The sequence below is a fragment of the Melanotaenia boesemani genome, chromosome 15 (genome assembly GCF_017639745.1).
Source record: "Melanotaenia boesemani isolate fMelBoe1 chromosome 15, fMelBoe1.pri, whole genome shotgun sequence".
NCBI lineage: Eukaryota > Metazoa > Chordata > Actinopteri > Atheriniformes > Melanotaeniidae > Melanotaenia > Melanotaenia boesemani.
In genome coordinates, this window is record NC_055696.1 from 7,581,227 (window position 1) to 7,607,579 (window position 26,353).

The 26,353-nt window shown below is 38.9% G+C and overlaps 3 protein-coding genes across 3 annotated transcripts; 2 read left to right on the forward strand and 1 right to left on the reverse strand.

Annotated features, from left to right (window-relative positions):
• Positions 1-1,161: 1,161 nt before the first annotated feature.
• si:ch211-284e13.4 (insulin receptor substrate 1-B) lies at positions 1,162-9,227 on the forward strand. Its single transcript, XM_042009269.1, has 3 exons — positions 1,162-1,838; positions 3,253-6,402; positions 8,648-9,227. The coding sequence occupies exons 1-3, from the start codon at positions 1,490-1,492 to the stop codon at positions 8,653-8,655; spliced, it is 3,507 nt and encodes a 1,168-aa protein (XP_041865203.1). The 5' UTR covers positions 1,162-1,489; the 3' UTR covers positions 8,656-9,227.
• Positions 9,228-16,095: 6,868 nt separating this feature from the next.
• Positions 16,096-22,447, forward strand: slc25a15b (solute carrier family 25 member 15b). Its single transcript, XM_042008295.1, has 7 exons — positions 16,096-16,390; positions 16,883-16,972; positions 17,377-17,635; positions 17,712-17,849; positions 18,499-18,674; positions 21,085-21,243; positions 21,324-22,447. The coding sequence occupies exons 2-7, from the start codon at positions 16,918-16,920 to the stop codon at positions 21,443-21,445; spliced, it is 909 nt and encodes a 302-aa protein (XP_041864229.1). The 5' UTR covers positions 16,096-16,390; positions 16,883-16,917; the 3' UTR covers positions 21,446-22,447.
• Positions 22,448-23,354: 907 nt separating this feature from the next.
• tm4sf21a (transmembrane 4 L six family member 21a) lies at positions 23,355-25,551 on the reverse strand. The gene is made up of 5 exons (XM_042008297.1): positions 25,265-25,551; positions 24,903-24,968; positions 24,002-24,135; positions 23,739-23,925; positions 23,355-23,642 (listed from the first exon to the last, which is right to left on the reverse strand). The coding sequence occupies exons 1-5, from the start codon at positions 25,439-25,441 to the stop codon at positions 23,634-23,636; spliced, it is 573 nt and encodes a 190-aa protein (XP_041864231.1). The 5' UTR covers positions 25,442-25,551; the 3' UTR covers positions 23,355-23,633.
• Positions 25,552-26,353: the final 802 nt, after the last annotated feature.

A 26,353-nucleotide genomic window follows, 5' to 3' on the forward strand; every position in this document is an offset into this window, starting at 1 on the left:
TTTCTTTCTTTCTTTCTTTCTTTCTTTTCTAAATGCCTTGATGCCTATAGGATTACACTTATGTCAGAATCTTTGGCCTATATGTCATAGCGACAGTATGAAAATACAGTGAGTGACAACAGTTCTGGCTCATCTAATATAAGGAGGGAGATAAAACAAACACAAACATACCCCAGTTATACATGGCTTAAAACACAATGAATATGTTAATAAATTGAATAAAAAAACAGCATACCTGCACATGAATTGTTTATTAGGGTGGAAAAGAGAACTGTGGTTTTCCACATCCTCAGAATTGTTTTCTTCACTGTGATAAAACAATACTAGAGAAAGCACTTCTGGTTTGTCTCTTATTTCTTTTATATGTTTCAGAGACACCAAACATGATTAAAGAAGGTTGTGGTGTGATCAGAGTTTTAGTGACCTCAGACGTAATGAAACAGATGTCATTCCAGAAATACTGGCTCTTGGGACAAAGTACAAAACTGTGAAGCAGCGTGTCCATAGAAATATTACATTTGCCACACATAGATATATACTATTCAATTTCTCTGTAGAACAGATGATTTTAAATTGAACGAGACAATGTCTTGCATCTTTGGAGTAGCTGTGTAAGTTTTCAGGACACTTTTCCAGCATATCCTTTGGGACATGTTCTCCAGAATCTATTTATTCTCATTCATACCTAACAAGTGAGCTCAGACAATGTATGGTCATTTGATGTGAATTGTTGTGTCCCTTGGTAAAGATATGTGGAAATACTGCATTTTGTAATAGAATTTATTGTGAGTGGCAAATGATTTAATTTATTAGGCTGCACTGTATTGAGATATGTAAACAGATGTATTTTGATATTGGTTTTCAGAGGGGGACTGACCTGATGTGTAGAAAGGGCAATTTGAGCTTAATGACTGTTTCATGGCATTTCTTTATACTTTAGATAGATAGATAGATAGATAGATAGATAGATAGAGAGAGAGAGAGAGAGAGAGAGAGAGAGAGAGAGAGAGAGAGAGAGAGAGAGAGAGAGAGAGAGAGAGAGAGAGAGAGAGAGAGAGACCTCCTCAGTTTTGCGTTTCTTTTTGAAAGCCTGCACCGGAAATGGTGTTTTTACTCTGCTGGACTTGACTGTGATAGATCTACACAGGCGATGGGCAACCTCAGACAGGTGGAGACGTCCTCAAGTAGCTGATCTGCACCGTGGTGGAACTTGAGGACTGGGTTGGGCTGCAGGACGAGCAGCGGTGGACACTGTGCACCCTCCGTGTGCGGATCCTCCTGCAGATGCTGGATTTACAATATAATTCCAGGTCCAAAATATGGTTTGACTGATTCCACCACCCCGAGCCCTCGCACACATGCTTGACACTTCAGTGTGGACGCGGGGAGGACGAGGGGTTTAGCTGAAATGGATAAATGAGCACGTGGGCTTCATTTTCCCCCTGAGATTATTACCCTATTATATGCTGTTTATTCCACTGCCTTGGTCATGGAGAACCAAGCAGCAGAGTCGCAGAACTATGAAGATGTACAGAAAAGCGGCTATCTCCGCAAGCATAAATCAATGCACCGGCGATTCTTCGTGCTGAGGGCGGCCTCGGAGCATGGTCCTGCTCGACTGGAATATTACGAAAACGAGAAAAAATTCCGCAGTAAATCACCGATACCCAAGAAAGTCCTGAACCTCGAGACTTGCTTCAACATCAACAAGCGGGCAGATTCCAAGAACAAGCACATGATAGTCCTTTATACCCGCAGCGAGAGCTTTGCCATCGCTGCGGACAGTGAGGAGATCCAAAATGAGTGGTACCAAGCGATGCAGGACCTTCAGTGCAACTGTAAGAAAAGAGAAGTGTGATGTGTTTTTTTCTGTCTGTTTCTGCAGCAGGCCTATCCTGCCCTAGGCTGTTTGTTCTACATACACTATTTGGCTCGGCCATTCCTGATTGTTAACTGCACATCACCTGCTCGTTGTTTTTCAGTATATTCGCTACAGGTGTGGTTTATTTATTCAAATCGAATAAACGTGTCCATGTTAATAGACGTGTGTCTAAGTAAAGCGGCGTATATTGTGTTATTATTATTATTCTTAGTATTCTTATTCTTATTATTCTTATTATTATTATTGGCTACTACTTCTATTGTTATTATTATTATTACTTGTAACGGAGAGGCAGGTTCATCTGACTGAGCGGGGTAGACCATCACGCTCATGGGCGGCATGTGCTGTGTGTTTGTGCAGCACAATCTCAAAAAGCCTTGGTTAATTATTACGGTTGGAACGTGCGGATTGTTTTTTGCGTCTGGGTAAAATGTGATTTGATACATTTAAATGACCCACACGCGTAATAATAGCAGATTGTCGGCTAATCTGGCTGAAATGCGGCGCTTTCCACGCGACGCTGTATTTTTGCATGGCGCAGTGGGCATATAGCAACCATCCGAGGGACGCATCATATAGTAGCAGCCTATCGCGGTGCACTCCGCTGCAGCTTGTGTTTTTGTTTTTCTGCACGGCTCTGACTGTCGTTCGCCTAACCTACATTTCTGATACACGGGGCTGCTGGTTGGGAGGAAATGGCATCGTCAGTGCGTTCTCACTGGAAATTGTATTTCTGTTGGTTCTCCTCGTGTTTACGTTGTTATCCTTATGATGGAGCAAAGCACCGCCACCCTCCCTCCCTGTTATCCTCTGCATTTCAGTTAGTTGAGGCTGATGGGCTTGCCCAGCTCTAATGTGTTGTTGTGGAACCCTAAACAGAAACGCATAAGAGTACAGACCCCATTTTGTTGAGGATACATCTCAGGGACAGCCACAATAAAACACCGTTCATAATTTAATTGAATTTTATCGTATACCCTTAAATGGCATGGTTAAAGCACCTCTTTATGTTATTAGCCATAATGATTTTTCAAGATGAAGGCAGGAATAATTTGCTTGTTTGGTGATAGTGATGACTGTGAGGCAATAAATAAAACATCTAAAATTCGTCATTAGATTGACATTGCACTAAATTACAATGCATTGATTCACAGTTAAGCATGCTGGTTTTTAATGGATGAATTCTGTGTGACTTGATTATGAGCTCTTTCTTAAAAGTGATGGTTATGAATTGGCTGCTTGACAGATGACCTAAAGATTATTTCATGGCTATTATATAAAAACAAAGTCTTACTTATCCAATGTGAAGTTAGCATTACTGTATTTAATCATTTAATCCCTCATTCTTATATTCTCTGTTGTTTTCTTAGGTAAAACTCCTGAAGACTATGGTAGTAGTGGAGAGTGCAGCTCTCCCTCTCCTGTTCCAACGTTCAAGGAAGTTTGGCAAGTTAAGGTTTGGCCTAAAGGTCTTGGACACGCTAGGAATTTGGTGGGCATTTACCGTCTGTGCCTAACTGATAAGACAGTCAACTTTGTCAAACTCAACTCTGATGTGGCTGCTGTGGTGTTACAACTGATGAATGTTCGCAGATGTGGCCATTCAGAAAATTTCTTCTTCATTGAGGTGGGACGCTCAGCGATTACTGGCCCTGGAGAGTTCTGGATGCAAGTGGATGACTCGGTGGTAGCTCAGAACATGCACGAAACCTTGCTAGAGGCCATGAAAGCCTTAAGTGAGGAATTCCGTCAACGCAGTAAGTCTCAGTCTGTGGGAACATCATGTGGTGGTGGCACTGCTTCAAATCCCATCAGTGTTCCAAGTCGGCGTCATCACCCAAATCTGCCACCAAGCCAGGTGGGCTTCTCCAGGCGGGCACGCACAGAGACCCCTGGAACAGGAGGTAGCAGTACAAGCACTTCACCTACATCGCGTCACGGGTTTCCAAGGGCACGAACAGCCAGTATTGGAGCCAGGTCTGAGGAAGGTGGAGCAAGTGCCCGAGGAACGTGGGCCAGCTCCAGCCCAAGTTTGAATGGATCCTGCTCAACTACGCCAACACTGAGGCCCAAGCCCACAAGAGCCCCAACCCCTGCTAAGATTACCCTCAGCCTTGCTCGTTACACACCCAACCCTGCTCCCTCCCCTGCTCCAAGTCTGTCCTCCAGTTCCGGTCATGGATCAGAGTGTGGCCTGGTGGGGGCAGCTGTGGGAGGCATGATGATCTGCTCTTATCCTCGGGTTTCTCAAAGAGTTTCTGTTTCAGGTTCACCGAGTGACTATGGATCCTCAGACGAATATGGATCCAGTCCTGGTGAACACTCTCTGCTTATACCCAGTCTGTCTGGACATCATGGACATGGAGAGGGATCCTCCAGCTACATAGTGATGGGACAGAGAGAGGGTCTACTTGGCTCCCATCATCGCTCCAAAGGCAGGCGGATTCTGCGGCGCTCATCCAGTCGAGAATCTGAGGCAGAACGCAGACTACTAAGTAAGAGGTCTTCTCTGCCTTTGGCTTCCCATGAACGACTGACCCCCCATAGAAAAGATGAAGATGATGAGGATGATGAAGAGTATGCCATCATGTCACAGAGTATTAACAGAGAGAGAGCTGATTTGCACCATGGCTCAGGGAATCTGGCAGTTAGAGGTGGTCACCTTGATATGGTCGGAGAGAATAGGAGGAGGGCTGACAAAAACAGGGGAGAAGAGAACACAGGAGCAGCTGTGGATAGTGGCTATATGTCCATGTTGCCTGGAGTGACGTCTCCTCCTGTTTCACTCTCTCTGTCAATAGGTATGTCAGATGCCAGTGCTAAACCTGGAGCAGATGACGAGTATATGGCCATGACTCCCAACAACAGTGTGTCTCCCCCTCAGCACATCCGTCAGCCCAGCTCAGAGGGTTACATGGTCATGTCTCCTAATAGCAGCAGCTCCACAGACCTGCATGGACTTGGAATGTGGGACAGCAGGGTAAGCATGGAGAGCCGCGCTGCCAGTGACTACATGAACATCTCACCTGTCAGTTGCCGCTCCGCCTGCAGCACACCGCCTTCCCACCCTGAGCAGCACCAGCTGCAACCAAAAATGTTCAATTCCTACTTCTCTCTGCCACGAGCTTATCAGCATACTCTCTACACTCGCTTTGAGGAGGACTTAAAGAAAGGAGAGGGAAAAAAAGACATGAGTGGGCATGATAGTGCTGGAAGAGGAGGGGGAGTGGGGTACAGCAAGAGAAACAAAATTGCAGTGGGCTCTGCAGGAGGCTGCCAACTCTCCATGTCTTCCTCTTCCTTCTCCTCCAGCTCTGCCAGCAGTGAAAGCCTCGAAGACAAGTCTATATCAGCAGGGAGGGGGTTAAGTTTATTAAGAACTGGAACAGAATACAAGAGTGCAGGAACAAGTACGAAAGAGGGACATCACAACCAAAAGCGTGCATCAAGTAGTAAGAGCCCAAAGCAACAAAGGAGGGGTCGCCCCCTCAGTGTGTCATCAGATATTGCTAAAGCAAACACTCTGCCCAGGGTTAAGGAGAATCTACCACCATCAGTGTCGCAGAATGTCGGTGAGTATGTAAGTATTGTTTTCAAGGAAGACAATAAATATGACAGAGGACAATATGCGGGCTCTCAACATAGGCAACCTGTAATTCATGGAACTCTGCGGCCTGTGAATCAACCACTTATCTGTCATGATAGTCCTGCTAACCTTCCCCGCAGTTTCTCTGCACCACTTTCCACCTCTGCTGAGTACGTCAGCATGGATTTAGGGAAATCCTCAACACCCCTGGCTCATGTTAGATCCACATTCAGCACCCTACAGGGCCCACCAACTGTTACCCCCAAGGCCCGACATGAACATAGCATGTCCTCTCCTCTGGGAGCAGAGGGCAGTGCAGGGTATAGAACAAAAATAAAAATGGCAGCAGTGCCCTCAGATGTTCCCACACAGTTTATGGACAGAAAAGGTTCAGACCCCAGCATTTCAGCAAGGCCTGCCAAACACTCTGGTCAGCCCTTATCTATAGAGCAGGAGACAAGTTTAAGTTTTTCCCCTGTTAAAACCTTCCAGTCACCTGACCGGAGTGGTAGACTGGTCCAAGGTGAGCAACAGGGACACCTGAGTCACCGCTCAGAGACATTTAACTCATCTCCTTTACCACGCCAAGCATCCTCTTCTACCTCCCTCTTCCCGGAGGACAGCCAGGCAACAAGCCACCGGCAGGGTTTGGACTGCTCTCTGTGGGACAACGGGCAGGTTGCTGCTTTGTCTGCCACACCTCCACCACAAAGCTCCACCTCATCTAATGAACAAGGCCTTAACTATATTGACCTGGACTTGGCCATAAAGGAGAGGCCTCAAACTGGAGTGGAGCGCACCTCTCCCGCCTACAACACTGGAGCAAGTGCTATAGGTAGTAGTACTGGCTCTGGTATCAACACTTATGCCAGTATTGATTTCTGTAAGTCAGAGGAACTGAGAACGAACCAGAGCAGCAGAAAGGATGGTCAAGGTGAGTGCTGTGGTATTTACACACAGCTCATCCAAAAATACCTCATGACAGTTACACTCTGATTCAAACAACTGGTTTTGTCACATTTTATAAGCTTGAGCTTTGATTTGTTTAATTGATAAAAATATATATATATACTGAATAGTCCCTTAAAATTAGAGTTTGATGATCAAAATAAGCAGTATTTGCAGCCTTAATTCTTATTTAAGGACCAGTTCAGGAGATATTTCAAAATAGGTAAAAGGGCAAACTATATCATTCTATTAATATTTTTCTTAATGGATCCAAATTTTGACATTTGAATAATTCGCAGACAGTTATCTCGTGCTAATGCATACTCTGGCTTCAAGATAGTGACCAGCTTTGTGTTTCCAGTCTGGAAAACACAATCTTCAAGTTTGTTTCCAGTCTGTGTCTGCAGAGTCTCTTATCACAAGTGGGTGTTCAGAGAGCAGAGGCAATTGATTTGTCTGCTGGTAATGAGCCTTTACACATGAATGGAGGAAGAAGGGACAGAATGCGGGCCAGGTGTTTATGTTTATGTGTGGGTTTGCTGTTGGCTGCAGGATGGCAGCTCTGAGGTTTCCCTCGTGCTGCAGAGATGACAGCTCTTCAGTGGTTAATGTTAGTGGCTGTATTAAATTTTTGATTGATGTACTCTAAAGGGCATCAGAGACTACATGTCAAGAAGTAAAGAAAGGCTCAGTGTTTATTTATCAAATGACATTCACTTTGTAAATGTGTATATTAAGGAATATTTGGCTCATTATCTCAGTACAAGAGAGTATAGCTGTGTATTTATCATTCATGGTAAAGAAAACAAGGACTTGTTAATAAACTGTTAAAACTGTCCATCCATCCATTATCTATACCGCTTCACCCATTAAGGGTTGCAGGTAAGCTGGAGCCTAACCCAGCTTTTAGCAGGTGAGAGACAGGGTACACCCTGGACTGGTCACCAGTCCATCGGAGGGCCAACACAAAGAGACAAATAACCACTCACTCCTAGGGAGAATTTAGAGTGACCCATTAACCTGACATGCATGTCTTTGGACAGTGGGAGAAAGTCGGCGTTCCCGGAATACTGCGAAACTCCAGCCAAGGCTCAAACCAGCAACCTTCTTACTGTGAGGCCGTAGTGCTAACCTCCACACCACCATGCAGCCCACACTGTTAAAACTCCTTTCTTATAATTTTTCACACCACAATCAATGATAAACTGTCTTTCCGTGTGTAAGCCCCAAGCCCACTTGTTCTCTTTTCAATAATTGCAAGCCCATTCTAACTAAACTCAATATGCAAAGCCTGGATAATAACGCTGGTGGCGGTTCGGCAGAGTAAAACCTCAAATAAACATGCTTGATCCTCAAATGACCAATCAACACATAAATAATTTCCTGTTCTCATTAAATGTTAATTATAAACTCAAATTAAATGTATATTCCAAATTCACAGTGAGACCAAGCTGTTTATTTGTGGCCTATCTTTTAGTGGCAGTATTGCCTCAGCTGCTGTAGGTGTTCACTTTCAGGTCGAAATCAGTTAATCCCTTTACTGTCAGAGCCAGAGGCAAAGTCTTATTGACTGATGTAACCTAATTCTTTTTTTAGTTGCCTGTTTGTTAATTGTCAACTATTAATATTTTTTATCACTGTAAAGTATTTTTCTAGTCAATTTTATAAAATTACTAGAGCAGAATACATACAAGACCTATAAAACTGATTCAACGGCTTTCTATAACCTATATAATCTATAACCTTTATAAGAAAAAAATATATATAAGTACAAGAAAAAAAACAAAACTAATGTTTGCTTGTTGCAGCCTGGGACTTAATTTTGTGGAGATGTGGTGGAGTGCTGGATACACTGGAAGGTGGCCCATAAAAATCAGAAACAATTTCTTGAACTGATAATGCTGACGCAGAGACATGAGATATTGACATCTGTAACAATGGCCATGAGACCAATCAGAAAATCCTTTCACAAAGATACCAAGCGTCATGTGATATTTACCCAAGCTGCCAACAGGAGCTCTAGATTAAACAAAAGCCATACGCTTATGTGAATATATTATCTAGTCAGGACTGCTCTATCTTGTGTGATGTTCTCTGTGGAGGGACTTCCGTAGATAAACAAAAATTATTCTGTAAACTACACTTTCAACAGCAGGAATTATTGCAAAGGGAAAAACAGTCCTCCTTTTTGTTTTTGTTTATTTATTTATTTATTTTATTGTTCCTTCCAGACTGTTGATCTCCATCGTCATCTTAGATGGGCGCGTGACACGGGTGTGAAAAGTTGATGGCCTGCTGGCGAAGGGGATGGCAGGCAGCCCGATCTGTTGCCACAACAGAGCTCTACACTGGAGTCTGAACACCGAAACCCTGGAAATCTCATCACCATCCTTTCTGCTATTTTCTGTCAACCAAATGTGTGCCAAACACACACACACACACACACACACACAAACACAGGGTAAGGAAAAGATTAGTTTATTTACCTTTTTTTCCAATAAAAATGACATTTGATAATCGTTTAACTTTGTGCAAATGAAGGATGAGAGTTTGATAAGTGATGCTGTGAGTTCACAGGTGCTTCTCATGTTGATCGTGGACGACTTGCTTTCTCTGATTCCACTTGATTATCATCTTCTCAGACATTGTATTTCGATAAAACTTTCAGGGAATCACACAAATGGCAAGAATTCCATCAGTGAATCTTACTTTAAAACCTATTTGCGTGCAACTGGTGAGTGAACCAGCAAATAGAAGTTTGATCATTTAGGCTTCAAAGCTTCAGCTGCTATTTTAACAGAATTTTTGGCTGAATTTCTGGCATTGCCTTTAATTTCTCATCCTCCTTTGTAAATATAAATTTAACAATCATCAGGTGTCATTTTTACTCAAACTAAGAAGGAAAATACAGAGTTTATGTACACATACACACCCTGTCATTGCAAACCCATTTAATATATATATATATATGGGAAACACATAAATATTTCTTTATTCAGTTGGCCAAATAAGCATTTACACTTCTTAATGGCTGTTCTTGTGCTATGAAGGACTTCAAAATGGGCTTGATGTTGGACATTTATTGTAGGAAGGTGCAGTTTCTGGAGCTAGAAGTGAAATTGTGTTATTTAAATTGCATCTAGACGTTTTCTGTCTGTTTTTTCACACAGTCTAATGCTGTTTGCACAGACATACTTTTTTTCTTCTTTTAAAAAGAATCTTAAAGATGCCAGGAGTAGGATTCATAATGTGGATTTTAGAACTTGGTGTATCAAAGACAACATCTTACTCTACACCTACAGTTCAAACCTTAAGTAACTGCAGGTAATAGATAAAAAGGTCATTCCAGTGGGCTAACAGGGCTAAGTGGAAGCTTTCATGCAATTATTTTATGAAAGTTAATGATAAAGCCTGCAGAAAAACAGACACAATAATGTAGATATTTAATACTGTGCATGAGAGTGACTTGATTGACATCATTTTTTCTCTCAATGCCAAACTGTCATTCAGTAAGGACAATAATTAGCTCATATCTATGTAAAGTCCTTGCTAAGATATGCTAAAGGGGCTTAATAATAAACATGCTGCTGAGGGAAAAAGAAAAGCTGTTCACATCTTGTTCCAGTTGTTTTTGATATTCAAACAGATCCGCAGAATAAAATTAGCAAATCAAGCACATGCTTTACAGCGTCAAATAGACGGAGTGCTGCAATTTCCCCCCTCTCCACTCCCAGATTCCACTTAATAGCAGTGTTTCAGATGAAGCTGACACATGACTGTCAAACCAATTACATGATGCCTGAGTCATGTAGCCAAGAGTGTTGGGAGACAGTATAGAAAGAGTGCCCCAAAGAACACAGCTATTAAAATGACAACCATCTTTATAACTAATGTATAGAAGAAAAGAAATTAACCAGTCTCTCGTGAGAAGAATAAATCTAAGACGGGTGAAATCTTCTGGTAATACAGAAAGACAAAACGAATGTACACAGTATATAGCATGCACTGCATATTTTTTATCATTCTGCACAACCAATGCCAAAAGAAATCTGCATCAACAATATCATTTCTTTAAGAACATTTTGAAACAATGCATAGCCCAAAGTCATTTTTAAAAAAGTGTAAATATTTATTTGGCAACTGAGTTTTTCTATTACAACTGTATATTACACTATGGTATATACTATAGTAATGCAAGTAGAATGACAGAAACTATAGTACATACAGTAGTTAGTTTTCCTCATTCGCATAACACAACTCTAATATAAAGTGACACATTACAATGGTATATAAATATACAGTATACATATAATGATTAATATTATATAGCCTAGATATCTATATACTCTTTTATAAAGTGCCTCATTTTTGATTGTAGCTGATTTTATGATCTTAAAGTGGGTTGTGAAACTTGAGGGGGGGGTTCTCCTGAGTCAAAATTTGTGCAAATGTGGAACCACAGAGGACAGAGCAGAAACTTAATGTTGCTGCCATTCAACTGTAATCAGAATGCCTTACTGTGTTTATCAGAAACATGAGAGTGATCTACTTCATTGTTGACTTTTTTGTTTATTTTGCAGTGCCTCACACTTTAGCCACAACGTATGCACACACACCCTCACTCTTTCAGTTGCTGTGGTTTAGCTTTTGAAAACAACAACAAACAAACAAAGAACATCTCTTGATTTCTCTAACTCATGGAGGTCCCTGGGATGTGTCTGGCCCTGCTTTCCATTTATCTCTCATACTTACCTCTCATCCACTACCAAACAGCTCCTTTTTGACCATGACTGACGCTGAATTGTGTCAGGCAGCTGCAACAGATTGCCCAAATGGATTCTACGTTGTGTAGGTTTAAATGTCAAATCTTAACTCAACTGTGTTCTCTGTGTTAACTTCCCCAGTTTCATAAGCAAGAAAACGTTAGCAATGTCTTGTATATAAAATAATTGAACTAAGCATTTGAACTAATTTACTTTTGGTTTGCAGAACACTTTGAACCCAGGTGTAAAATTAGGCATGAGTGCTGCTTGTTGACAGCTCATCTGAGCTAAAACTGTGTGAGCACGCTCATGCTTTGCTCTGATAATTGGGATTTTAATTCAGTTGCCTAGAAGTGATGCATAGCACCACTTTCTTCCCACACTCAGACATTAGACTTGGAGCCGGGTCCTAACACTCATTACCTCTTGATTTGTTCCATTTTATAGCATCTCATTGCTATCATGCAAATTGCCAAAAACAATTAGGTGGGAATCAATCATTGATCTGATTAAGGATTTTGGAAAACTCTGTTGACAGCCACTTGGCCAAAAAATTATTTGTTAAAACTGAAATGGAGTCAAATTCTTTTGTTATGGTTGTGTAACAACTGTAGCCAGAGCCTTTGATGGGAAGTTTAACCTTTTTTTGTGGTATTACCGGCACTATAAAAAATTATGGTTGCAAATATATATATATATATTCTGTTTCCTGTTTATCGGGTTAAAATGTCAAACCAAACTCTCTTGAGTTGAGGGCTCTGGCTGTGTAAGGGTACAGGGTACAAACAAATAAGGCTTCTGACATTGGTAACTTTTCCCACATTTAGATTTGTTTTTCAATTTTTCATGGCGCTCAGGCTCACTTACCAAATCATTGTGACCCTGCTGCTTAAGTGCACTCGCACACTGTTACACATCAAAATAAATGTGCATTAGAAAATATTCAGATATTTTACTTTGCTGACATTGGAGCAGAAGTTTCTTCCAGCCCTCACCTCACATCTGAAGGGACACAAGTGCCTGTGCTGTGACTTCTGGTGTCTGGTTACTAATCAATTATGATTCAATTTGCAGAAACCTAATTTGAAGGCTTCCTCACTTTTCTTTACTGTTAAAGTGGAGATATGTGCAAGGCATTGCCAAAATGTCTCCTGCAAGGAACATACATCTGGTGCCAAAGTTTGATTTGTGAGTGATGATTTCTAAGCTTTACACTTTATACCTGTGTGGTTAAGGCCCTTTGTCACCAAATTAATGCAAGGTTGAACTAAAATGATGTTTCTTCACAAATTTGTCAGGCATTTGCTTCTGTCTAGTCTTTTAATTAAAATGAAGGATATTGACTCAACATAACCTCCCACTTTTAACACTTTGTGCTCAATACTAACCTCAGCAAACCCATACAATTCCCAGACTTTTTAAAGTTTATCTAGTTGAAGTAGTCTTTTATAATCTCATTGTTATTTCTACCGTGTAACTCTTCTAATTAGGGATTAGCGCAATTCTCTGACTGTACCTCATAATCTCAAATCCGAGCAGACGCAACAGTTGGAATTACTGTAAAACCCTTTGGAGAGTCTGGAAATGATTCAGGAGGGGCACACAAAAGCACTGGAAGTGGGTAAATATCATGTACAGCACTGTGTAGCCAAGACTACTTTAATGGCAAAAAGCTCTCTGCTGTCTTCAGTCCTCATCCAGTGATTGTATTGAATGCTTCTTATCTACTGGTCATCAAGACTCTGCCGAGTGTTTTGGTTTGTTGGGAGATTGAGACATATTTTCTCTCTTTAGAAAATTTTATAACAGCACGTTGTTTAAATTGTGCAACAGACTCTAAGTGTGGGAAATGATACTGTATGTACAATCAAGATAGCAATTAGAATTACAAATGGGGAGAGCATCATATGTATTTTAATGCTAATGATACTACTTTGATAATGATGTAATTGTACAAAGGCTAAACAGGAACTATAAGTATGTAAAGTTTACTGTGTATAGAGGAGTTTGCTCCAGGGGAGGGGCAGGCATGGGGGATTATTCTCTTCATGGCAAAGTTGTTTAAAACAGAATATTGATGATTCTTGTCTGTGATGTAGACAGCGTCAATGTTTTCTTTTTTCTTTTTGATAAAAGGCAAAGTGATATAAAAAGAGGACAACTGTGTCTTTTTTTGACTGTATTTAATTTTTTGGTAAAAATTGAAATAGTTGACATGTCAAATGAGGCTAGACTGCTGTGAGGTAAGCCATCACAGGTCAGAGTTTTAAAGGATAAGCCTGTGGACAGCGGGAACATTTATTTAATCCCAGGCTACTCTGGTAAAAACAGATGGTATTTTGGCAGTATTTCAGTTGAAATGTGATTAACAACACAGTGACCATATTTGTTGTTCAGTTGTGGCCTTTTTATTATTTCTTCTTCATTCTATGTATGAGTAAAAAGAGAAGTGAAGGGCTGGCAACACTAGCAGAATGTAACTAACTACATTTATTTAAATTTAAACTAGTTCACTACTGAATACTGTTAATGCTTAAATCAAGATTTTTCCATAAAAAAACATGTAAAACAAAAACCACAAGAAAACATGTCAGTCAATATTGTTATTAATCTAGTATATAGTTATAAAAGTACCAGTAAACAAACTGTTAGTTGACAGAAAATGAAGGTTTGGTATATTTGTAATACTGGAAAGCAAACGCTGGGAAGGTGTCACATTTGAGTATTTGTGAGAGAAGTACAACCCATCGTCTGTTTTTTTAAAAAGCCAAAATCTAAAATAAATAAATAAAATAAAAAACCTCTGCTTTGAATGGTTATTAGTTGCATTTGGATGCAAAATAGTTCAATATAAGCCCTATCTCAATTCTAAATGAAAAATGTAGCTGTTGCTGAGATAGATAAGGAATTAAAATGTTTTCTCTGCACTGAGGACCACTTTTAATACTTTAATTACATTTTTTAATTTAACTTAGATTTCTTTTTAGGTAGCATTTAAATCCAAGACGAGTGTTAAAGAGTGTGATTAGTGCTTGGCTTCAGTAAAAATTTAAATGCTCCTTTAAAACTGGCTAAACTGCTATTAGATATTCAGATAATTGCAAATGATAGATTAATTTTTTAAATTAAAAGTAGAAAAATAGGACCTGTCTGAAATTGTACAGCTTTTGGTGTAAATATACAAATGGTTTTCTGAAATGTATGATTGTGTTTTTAGTTTGGACCCAGAGATAGTGTTGTTTGGATATTCTCTATCCCTACAGAATCCCAGCCTCTCTGTGCAGAGGAGTGTCATGTATGGAATGGTAATCGCCAAGAGACTGATTTTAAAACTCTGGGAATCAGACGCTCCCTCAGGTCAAGGCTTGGCTAATAGAACTAACTTTATTATATTAGGAGAAAATCCAGTACAGCATTGTGGACAATCTTAATAAATTTTACACCATATGGCAGCCATTCTTAGATTGCTTTTTTTTTTTAGCCTGGCAGACACACTCTCATACCCACAGTGGGCCACTCACCTCAACCTTGAACTCTTGTTGGATTATGAAGCCTTAGTGATGCAACATTGTATTTCACATTTTTTTTTGTATGCCCTGTTTTTATATTTTCTTTTTATTTGTTGTTGTTGTTTTTTTCTTTTTTGTTGTTGTTTTTTTTTCTTAAAAAAAAAAAAAAAACTTCAATAAAAATATTGTATCAAAAAGTAGAAAAATAGCCCTAACCCTTGGTGTCCTACTTCTAACAGGAACACCACAGAAATTAAGAATCAGATTTAATCACTAAAAAGAAAGGCATAATCTTAGAACAAACCATAAAAAAATAAATTAGAACAAAGAAAAACCCAGCTATCTCAGTTAAGGGTGATAAAAAGCAATAACAAATAATAACAAAGGTCATTCCTTTGTTGACTCTTGCAAAGTACAGTTTGAAACATAATGGCTGGAGATAAAAACTCAGCAATCTGTTGTAAATGTTAGCAATATGGGAGCATTTATATAGTCCCATTCCATACAGATGCTTATAAGATTATTGGCCTTGCAACAACATGTATTTATTTAATTCATCATATATAGTATTCAACAGAACTGATGAACAACTATTTAAAAGTATTTTCTGCTACAGCAGAGTTTTGTGCAGTAGACTGATCAGCTGACTTGACTAAGCACACTCCAGAGCTTTTTGTGCTGCTCTGCTCAGGTTCAGGAAGGCGATGTTCCTTCAGACACCCTGAATGATCAGGTAAGGTAATTATGCATAAAACCATTTCAAGAGCTGGGAGCTCAGTGCTCCCAGAGTAGCTCTGAAAAAGAACTGAACATTCAGAGAAGTTATTTGTTCAGACTTGGCACATGTCGTTCCTTAATTCAGAAGTGTTTGTGCCTGATTTGCTTCCTTTTTTTATGAATAAAAGAAATGTGTTGAAGCTTTTCTTTCAATTTTACTATAATAGAACAATCACACAGTACGCTGAACAAACAGATCTGGACGATTATTAATGGGTTGCATTCATTATGATGTGACCTCTAGGAATCAGATATACACTTTTAGAAAGCAACACAAAGGGGCGCTCTAACATGTACTTGTTTATTATCGTCAAAAGAGTGCGAACCGGAAGCTTTACAGTTCGGGTCGTGGCATTTTGTCTCACGGCAGAGATTTTAGGCGAAGATGACCACTCCGTGGATGTGTGCTATTTGATCTCAACGGACACTAGAAAATTACTTAATCATGTCAAATTAATAAAATGTATAATAAATGTCAAAATTATTGTGTAGCGGGGTTACATCAAGACTAGTTTTAACTGTTTTACTATAAGTATTATTAATAACTATCTATATTTCTGTGAAATATTCATTGTTTCATCGTATTGTAAAGCGGTGGCTGAAATTTTGAGCAGAGTGAGCATTCTTTAATTTTACTTCCCTCGCGTGTCATGAACCCCCACACTGACTCTCCTCTACTCCATTTGCCATCCCTGATGGCCGATTCATTCACTGACTACAGTTAGACCAAAAGGGCAGATGTTGGACACGAGATAGCAGAAAACTATGCATGTTTGTACTGACAGTGTTAGCTAGCACGCTGTCGGGCGTGGATGATGTTTACATCGGTCTGCAGTTCACAGGGTCAATATTACTCTTGTTTGACACAAGACTTTCACCTCAGCTACTTTAATGCTCCGAATTAAACTCGTCGCTGTCGTGCGAGGTTTGTATGTTGACATGACTACTATCTGTGTATTTATTTAGCGTACAAAGCTGCCGTTTTCCCTTGGTATAGTAAACAAAATTACTGCCATTTTCGGCTTATTAGTACGGTTAAGATTCGTAACTTAAGTTACATTTAAAATTGTAACATTTCTTTGGGTCACTTGCTTTAATATGGCTGAGAAACAGTGGCACCCACGTTCCCTGAAGCCCATTGACTTTTTAATTATGTTGAATTGCTGTATAGAAAACGTCGTTTTGTCGCCCTCTAGTGGCCACTGTTCAACGTACATATGCTTGCGCTGCATCTTATTTCATAATCTGGTGAAAGGTTAAAGTACGAATATTTATCTTCTGTTGTTGATAGTTTTGTTGATTTGAATTAAAACTACATGTACAATATCTGAAATGTTTCGTGAGTTCTCTGAGTTTTTTTTATGGGGGGTGGGTCATGATTTCATCACAGCTTTTTGTTTGTTTGTTTTTAAACCAGATAGCTGAGAGAAGGAGAAACCCCCTCTGACGACAATGGCTCCACACCCAGTGGTCCAAGCTATCATTGATCTCTCTGCAGGAGCCATTGGTAATTAAAAGTCTGTAGATATGGTTGTGTAGTAAACAAAAAATAATAATTTTATATTAATTTTTCTCCTAAATGCTTTCTTTTGAATTCATTGTAAAAAGCCACAAAGTTAAGGAAAGTCACTGAGAGAAATCTGTAAGAACTTAGCAAAGACATCTTGGTGCATTGCAAACTCGAGTAGGAACGCTGCAGAGGTTTTTTGAATTTTCGACCATATGTGCTCATATGTCAAGCAAACACTCTGTTGCAATCTTATCAGGCTATCACAAAGGGGCTATATTAGATATATCATTATAAGAAAAATAATGATATAGAATATTGCATCATTATCAAGCTAGGTAATCAAAAACAGAAAAAAAGAAATCACAGATATTATTGTCAATTTCTCAATGTTATCCTTCAAGGGGGAGCTTCATGTGTAGTCAGCGGACAGCCTCTGGACACTGCAAAGGTCAAGATGCAGACTTTTCCTACGCTGTACCGGGGGTTCATCCACTGCATTGTGTCCACCTACAGACAAGTAGGACTGCGTGGTCTCTACCAGGGCACCACTCCAGCACTGATGGCCAATATCGCCGAGAATTCTGTTCTGTTCATGAGCTACGGCTTCTGCCAGCAGGTCATCCGCTTCACCGCAGGATTACAAAGTGAAGCTGTGCTGAGGTAGGAGAATGTTAACCAGGCTGACTTTCTGGTTAAGTCAGCCCTCAGAAAACATTGTCTTTCCTATGTTTCTTAGTGACGTACAGAAAGCCTGTGCTGGCTCAGTTGCATCTGTCTTCTCCTCTCTGGTACTCTGCCCCACTGAGCTTGTCAAATGTCGACTGCAAGCTATGTATGAAATGGAGGCATCAGGCAAGATTTCTAAGAGCCATAAGTAAGTGGAGATTAAATATAACTTTTGGGAGAGTATCATTAAGTTCATCAGCTTTATATCTCCAGTTTTCTGAATGTATATTCTCTTATACTGAGTAGAAGACGGCCCTTGTTCAGACTGTTGGCCCAAGTCAGGGATAGGCAAGTTTGGTCCTCAAGATCCATAGTCCTGCAAGTTTTAGATGTTTCCCTTATATCAACACACCTGTTTCAAATGAGTCACTGAGCAGAACTTCATAAGCTGTTGGATCGACTTAATATGAATCAGGTGTGTTAGAGCAGGGAAACGGCTCTCTAGGTACAAATTTGCCTACCCTGGCCCTAATAGATTTGTTGGCATGTCCAAATTATTTTTTATTTATTAATCCTGATAAGATTGTTTTATTGTTTGATCTCAATTTCAGATGTTTTGGACACTCAAAACTGATTTTAAAAACTCTCCTGAATTGAATGCATGGTATGTTTTTAACTGTGATAGCCAAGGAGTATTTAAATCTATGCATGAGAACATCTTAGAAATGCTCTGAAGCAGATGAAACTAAATATGTTCAGAAATGATGAGTTGTGTGTGTGTGTGTTTTTTTTTTTTTTTTATGTGAACTTGCATATGCTGGTTTGGTGTTTGTGTGTCTGACCAACCACTCGTGAAGCACTGTGTGGTCAGTGACGAAATCCATTATGAGGAACGAGGGACCGCAGGGCTTCTTCCAGGGCCTGACTACCACCATAGCCAGAGAGGTGCCCGGATACTTCTGTTTCTTTGGTGCCTACGAACTCTGCCGCACTGCCTTTGCAGACTACATGAAATGTGGCAAGGATGACATAGGTATGGCTAGAATAAACTTTTTAAAATTTATAAACTTAAAAAGCAAACTTTTTAAGAGACAGTGAAAATGAGGTACAAGATAAGTTGATATAAACGCTTTTACATTGATGCATCTTGTGAATCTTTCTTTGAAATCTGCTCTAGTTCAGCTTATTATTGCTACACATGTTGGACTTTTGACTTCTGAATCACATACATTTATTAAAGTGTAACTACACCCCCCCCCCCTCTTTTTTTTTTTACATATCTCCACCCACTGGCAAATTTTGAAAAATGTCTTGCTATCTCCCGTCAAATGAGGATCAGTAGGTAACGAATAAAGCCCAGTATTACTTTTATTTTTTTCCATTACAGAAATATTTTTTCAAAAGCTCTGTAAAAGTCGAAAAGTCTGAAACTATAAATCTATGTCGGAGTTCACATCTGTACATATGCATCAGTGAGTGCAGTTTCTATGCCTGCAAGGCGAAAACCTGCCTTTTTTGCATTTGGAGGGAGGGGACTGTGATCTACATGAATGACTGTGAAAAGCAAAAACTTGTTTTACCCTGTAGGGGGCGTTTCTGACCCACATAATCCTGATTTTTAAAGGAAAAAAATACTAATTTTAACAACAGTGTAGGTGGTTTTCATCACATTAATGTAATACTATGGTGTTTTATGGTTAAAAGAAAATTAAGGTGCACTACCCCTTTAAAAATAGTGTAGACCTTTAGTCCTAAATATAAGGATGAAATAAAAAAATAGAAAAAATAATGTGCTCTTTACCAAATCTTAAATACATCCTCAGATAAACAATAGCACATGACATATCAGTGTCAGATGTAGGTAAATTCATTGATTAATTGATCATCACTAAGTGTTGATACTTCTTTAAAGCCTAATGTTTTGGCTCTTTGCTGGTATAGAGAGTTCAGGTTTGTGGTAACACAAAGTCAAAGAAGAAAAGCATCAGCAATGATTTTAGAAAAGCAAATGTAAATACATCATGACCAGGCTGCAAAATGCTAAGAGAAAATGCAAAAACTCAAGGGCTACATCTCAGACTCTACAGGCCTCAGACAGTGTGTTAAATGCTAAAGTTCTTGACAGAACAATTAGAAAAGGATTGAACAAGTATGGTTTGTCTGGAACAGTGGCCAGGAGAAACCATCTTCTCTTTAAACACAGCAGCACAGCTCAGATTTTCATGTGTTTAAACAAACCACAAGACTTCTGGAACAATGTCCTTAGGACAAATTAGAGCAAAGTGGAGACATTTGGTGACAATGTCTAACACTGTGTTTGGTGAAGGCCAAATACAGCGTATCAACACATACAACTCATACCAACTGTCAAGCACTCTGGTGATGTAAAGATTTGTTTAACAAATTAAACAAATTGTTTATGAATTCCTCTGTATAATTATTTTAGTGTCAAATATGAGGCCATCTGTATGACAGTTTTAGTTTAGCTAAAACTCTGTCAAGCAACAGAACAACGATCCCAAACGCAGCAGTAAATATACAATGTTATGGCTGAAAAAGAACAAAAATCAGGGTGTTGCAATGACCCAGCAAACCTTGTAGCAGAAGCATTGGAGAGCTGTGCATCAGCGAAAGCCCACCAACCTAATTTAACTTATGAGGTGTGCTTATCTGTTTACACACTCCTGCATTTTGGCTTTGTTTTAGTTAAATAATTAATGGTGCGATGTCATGTGTTTAGCTCATTTTACGACCTGATGGGTACCAGATTATTTATTTATTTATTTGATCATGTCTTGATACAGGAAACAGAAGGGAAAGTGTGTTTGTTTTTTCACGTGGCTGTATGTCTGCCTTAACTCTCACACATTTTTTCATTTTTTGTAATTAGTCTTTATTAGATTTTGACTCTTTTTGATAACAAACAACATAAGACATAAAACAAAAAAACCAACTATAGTGAGGTATAAAAGTAGAACAAAAAATAGGATCATAGATCAATTGCTGCACATAATTGACATTAGCTTCCTTTACCTTTAGCTTCCCTAATATATTGCCCATTTTCAGAGACAATCGAATCCCATATACCTTCTTCAAACGTGCAGCCTAGGTATCTTTCCCATAATATTTTAAGATTGTTGCTCACTCTGTTTTAACCCATGGACAAGTATTGTACCACTTTGATGCCTTGCTAAGTACGGGTGTGACTTTCACACATTAAACATATACACACGTGGACAAAATTGTTGGTACCCTTTGGTTAATGAAAGAACTGAAGGCACCTTTCAAACCTGAGACAACTTTTGTTGTTACTTTTGTCAGATTCAAGGTATTTCTGTGACCATTGTGAGTTTTTCTTTCATTAACCAAAGGGTACCAACAATTTTGTCCATGTGTGTAGTGACACTGAGTTTGCACATATTTGTGGTTTCTGTGTGTTGAAGGTGTGGCTCCGATCGTGTTCAGCGGCGGTTTTGGAGGGGCATGTCTGTGGCTGGTGGTCTATCCCATGGACTGCGTCAAATCTCGGATCCAGGTCATGTCAATGACAGACAAACAGGCAGGGTTTTTCAAAACCTTCATGACCATCGCTCGCACTGAAGGTAAGTGGATGCAGGGAGGGAGTTTAGATAAATGTCCAGTTACCAATCAGACTGTAAGGCTGTCCATTTCCCAAATTTAGGTGTGAGGGCGCTCTACTCTGGTCTCACCCCTACTATGGTTCGCACCTTCCCAGCTAACGGAGCTTTGTTCCTGGGTTACGAGGCCAGCAGGAAGTTCATGATGAAGCAGTTTGACAGCTGAACTTGTTCATATGCATGATCATAGAGGAGGAAGTGGCGACCTGAAAGCGATGCGACCATGTGACGGATCTGGTTTTTGCTGTTTCCTCAAACTGCTTCATTCCTCCTTTAAAACTACAGAACAAAACAATAATTTTTTCATAGTGTTTACATATGTTTAAACCCTGATGGTAATTCTTTTATTTCTTGTTTTTATCACTCCAGAAGTGCTATCCTACCTTCCGTTTCTGAGGGGGAAAACATGCATCCAGAATCTATATGAAAAACTGTCAACACTCCTATTTGTTTTATATCTACCTCAACAAACTAGTGTCTCCACAAACATTTCTTAATCTACCAGAAGGTATACAAATAAGAGGAAACACTCTATTGGTTAGTGAGGTTATCTTTAACGCACAAACTATTTAACCAGAATTCTAAACTTATTGTGTGAAGATTTAATAGAGAAAGATTATGAGGTGCTTATTAATAAATGCTGCCTAATGTGTTGATGTTTTTAACTATGGAATTATTTGCAGCTATGTAGTGTTATATCAGTTCTGGATGAGTAACAAAATTTGCCTCTTAATTATGCTAAATACCTATTTTTCACATTGAGCAGCTATAAGAGTCTGACTGACTTTCTACAGGTTGTAAAGAAAATTCAAACACAGCCAGCAAGTGTTTCAATTTTGAGACAGATCTTTTTTAAGCTTGTTTTTATTCTGCCATGTTATATCCCACTCCTGTTCTTATTCCCTGCTTTTATGAGACCCACCATTTTGCCTTTTGAATCTACATTTTCTCTTTTGGGTGTAATCATTAATCTGTATAAACAAATCAATAAACATCAGCTGCCTCATCATGTGCCATTTACACCCTGCATTCCATGTGCAGACTTTTAGTAGATTATTTTCCAATGCATGTTCATTTTGAAATCAAAATATTTAGTAGCTTTCCATAAATTATTATCAAGACTTGCATGTATTTTGTTCAACAATTGCAAATAAATGGAAACAATCAATACTAACATTCTTTTTAGTCATACAAGCTCCATTAAAGATTAAGTTCTATCATATGTCCTGTTTTTAATTTGTTTTTTGGAAACTATTATATGAAATAAATCAGAAGATAAAAGGTTTTCATTAAGTTTTGAAAACAATCTCATTGCAAAACAGTAACATGCATTTTAAAGCTGATTAAGATATGTTGTTTTCTTTTTCCATAAGATTATTATGTGCATGTAAAAGATTGCAAGAGAATAGTTCTCTACCATATGAGACTACTCCAGAACAGTCTGGCTTTTCCTCATTTACACACTGTATCAGTATGAAATACGTTTGCATAATATCCATGCGAAAGCTATTTTGCACTTAAAAGAATAAACAGCTGCCTGGCAGGGCACCATTTTTGACTAATCACCTGAGCAATCAAGAGTGAACTTTAAGCAGGTGGGTGTTTTAGTGGCTTCACACAAGCGGCTTGTGTGTGTTGCATATTACACGATGATGCATTCAGTAAAGTTTGCAAAGTCTTGTAAAAGCACAATTTGAAATCAGTTGGATGCAACTTCAGGAATTAAAAGAAATTCCTCATTACAGGTAAGCTGTGTATTTCACATCCATAACAAATTGCCTACATACTGAAAGTGAAGTCAAAGGTGTAATTAAGGTCAGCATGACCAACAAATGTAGCTTGTTTTTTTGCTGAGAAGGACTTCACTGAAGTTTTTCTCACTTGTGAAAATGTTGTACTTTGCAGAAACTCTTAGATTGCTGAGACATATGCGGCATATAATCAGGTGACATGGAAGCCCAACTAATTATAATATTGTAAACACACACAACTTAAACATCACATAGCTGATGTGAAGCAGACCTTTAAGACAAGTTGCAAAAAAAAAATTGTTTCAGAAAATGGCATACATAATGTAAAAATACACAAAATACGTACAGTTTAATGTTAAAAAAAACTTGCAAATCACCATAATTTGGGCCTCATAAACTGACCACCTGACTGCAGCAGACCAATGTGCAGCTTTTACAGCCAACCACTTAACATCAGATTACTTTGTTGAAAAAAAATCAATAAGATTAGAAGCACAAAATGCACACAAAAATATACTAATTTGAGAAAAAAAAAAACCCTTTTAACGTTAAGATTTCATGCAGGTGTCTTCCAGCTGGAGGCATCAGACAGCTGTCAGGACCTCACAGTGGCTGAAAAAAAAAAAAAAAAAACACAAAAAATCAGAGAAGAAATATAACATCAGGATATGCTCCTAACTAATCTGATAAGTGTGAACATTCAGGTACCCCTTTGTTGGTGCAGGTTCCACACAGACAGCCAAAGAGCCCGTTAATCATCTGAGAAGCGCAGAGAATCAGCTGCAGGCAGCTTGTGACCAGCAGGGTGCTGAACAGTCCAATATGAAACTCCACAATTTTCTCAGGCGCTGTGCACTGCCACCACACAGAGCTGTCAGTCAGGTAGCTCTTTTCACTGTGAAGAACCAGAGATTCGTGAACAATAAAAAAATTTGTGAACTTATCATCAGAAAGTTACTCCTGTGTGTTACCTGTCTTTAAAAGGCGTTGCCCAAAGTAGTAAAACTTTACACAGGGGCCCATTGTTTAAAGCAACTACTGCCACAACGAAGCTGTACAGAGCGCCGGCCACACCCACTGCAGCAAATGCAATTGACAAGAACATCTGCAGAGATCATTAAAAAAAAAAGCCAGAAATGTTTCATTTTCAGACAGCACAAAAATGCTATTTAGAACTGAAGCACTTAAGTGTTTAAGGGGGAGCAGGCTGCTCACTGACATTTGTTTCATTCTTCACATTCCTCACAATTTCTTCCCTCTTTCTACCCTAAGAACATGTGGGAACAATTCTGTTTGACTCTGAGGGCTACGTTTTCTAAGCAGGTTTACACTTGAAGTTATTCGCATCTTAATAATATTTATGATTAAAAACATTACTTATTTCAGTGAGCATGTGTATTGAACTTCTTAGAACTTCTCTTTATATTTACAATGAACCTTGAAGATGAGAAACATTTATCATATTGTTAAAATCAGAACAAATAAGAGACGTTCCAGCCATTTCATAATTTATTACAGTACAAATCTAAAAAGCTGTGTAATAGTTTAGTATGTTTTTCTTTTTTAATTGAATAACGCCATAAAAAGAGTGTAATATTTTGCATGAAATGGTTAAATCGTAGAACAAATTGTCATTTTAAAGTAATAATTTAGTGTGTTTTGACTTTGATCAAATCATATTGTGATGTATTATATGTGCGAGTCTATTTTTTTCAATTGGCTAGTTTTAGTTCTAACTATTTCCTGCTTTTAGAGTGTGTTTACACAGCATACACACTTTGATGAGTAGTTCCTATAGTTAATCATTTGCACGGAACCCAGCTCTTACCAAATGAGTGCTGTAACATCTTCATGTGCTCATGACTGACTCACCCCACAGCGATTTCCACAGCAACCCTGTTTTCCAGTCAAATGAATGTGAAGTGCAGGGATCAGCACCTGTAGCAGGACACTTGAATTTCACTTATTCAGTTCAGTCTGCATCTTTTTAAAAAATAAAATAAATACACAAAACTGAAATAATGTTTGAAGAGATTTTGAGAAACATAGAGCCCAGCTGTTGTTCAGAGAGCATACAAACAGATTTTTATTCAATCAGATACAAGCTTGTCTCATGACAGTGTCGTTTAGAACAAATTAGATCTTAAACCACAACAGTAGCACCTGAACAAAGACCTCTTCACACCATTTAGAATACAAATAACAGTGCAAGGACAGGAGAGAAGACCACTCACCATTACGCCCCCTCCGATGAGCCCACCCATGTATTTCACCTCTTCTGTAATGTGTCCATCTTTGGCATACTGGACATCTCCAGCAGGAAAAAACAGCACAATATTACAGATTATGGATATGACTGCCAGTGGATATAGAGTAACGGCGATGCAACGGGAGCATTTTGCAGTACACATGTTGACCAGCTGCTGTAAAACTTCTTGCTCAATTAGGTTTAGCTCAAGTAGATCCTGTTCTCACGGAGAGATTACACTTGAAACTGACCACAAGAGATACACAGACTTATAATGGGACGTGTGCATGATGTTAGGAAGTAGGAGGCGTAACGGCAAGCAGATAACATGAACAAACAGCTTGGGATAGGCTGTGGGAGTATCTATGACTCACTCCATGGTTTCATGGTGATACAATGGTTGTTTTGCTACTGGACATGTAGTTTCTCTCTTTCTCCGCTTTTTTTCTCTCTTTTTTATTTGGCTGGGAATGTGACTGCATTCAGGTAATCAGAGTCAGACATGTTGCTGCTGGTCATGTCACTTCCACATACTTTATATTTAGTTAAGTGATCCAACTTCCAAAAAGCATTTCTTTTTAAAAAAAAATCAAGGTTATTGTATTTGTTGTAATATATGAGATGTAATTACATTGTCTTGCGTGTGACAGACAAGGTTAAATTTCTCTGTTAATTGTAATATTTTGGTTACATTGTGAATACAGCTGTTGAACTTTTGATCTGTTGCAGAAGGGAACGTCTAAGTTGAGCAATAACTATGAGTCACTGACACAAGCAAAACTGTGATAAATGTGTGCACTGTGGATGGTTAAACACTAACTGGATATTATGCATTCTCTCTGTTTCTCTAGTGAGCAATTGACAGCAGTTAACTTATCTTATCAGCAATGAAAGGAAATGAAAAATCGGAGACAAAAAGGAGGCTTTGCTTACTAAAACCTGTGGTTTCTTAGCAACAACTTGACAAAGATGCATTATTTATTGAAATGTTTCTCTCCTTTTCTTTTTACAAAACTGTCTGTACTTGCCTGAATTTACACTAATCAAAGCAGAGATGACTCTATTTAAGTTGGTC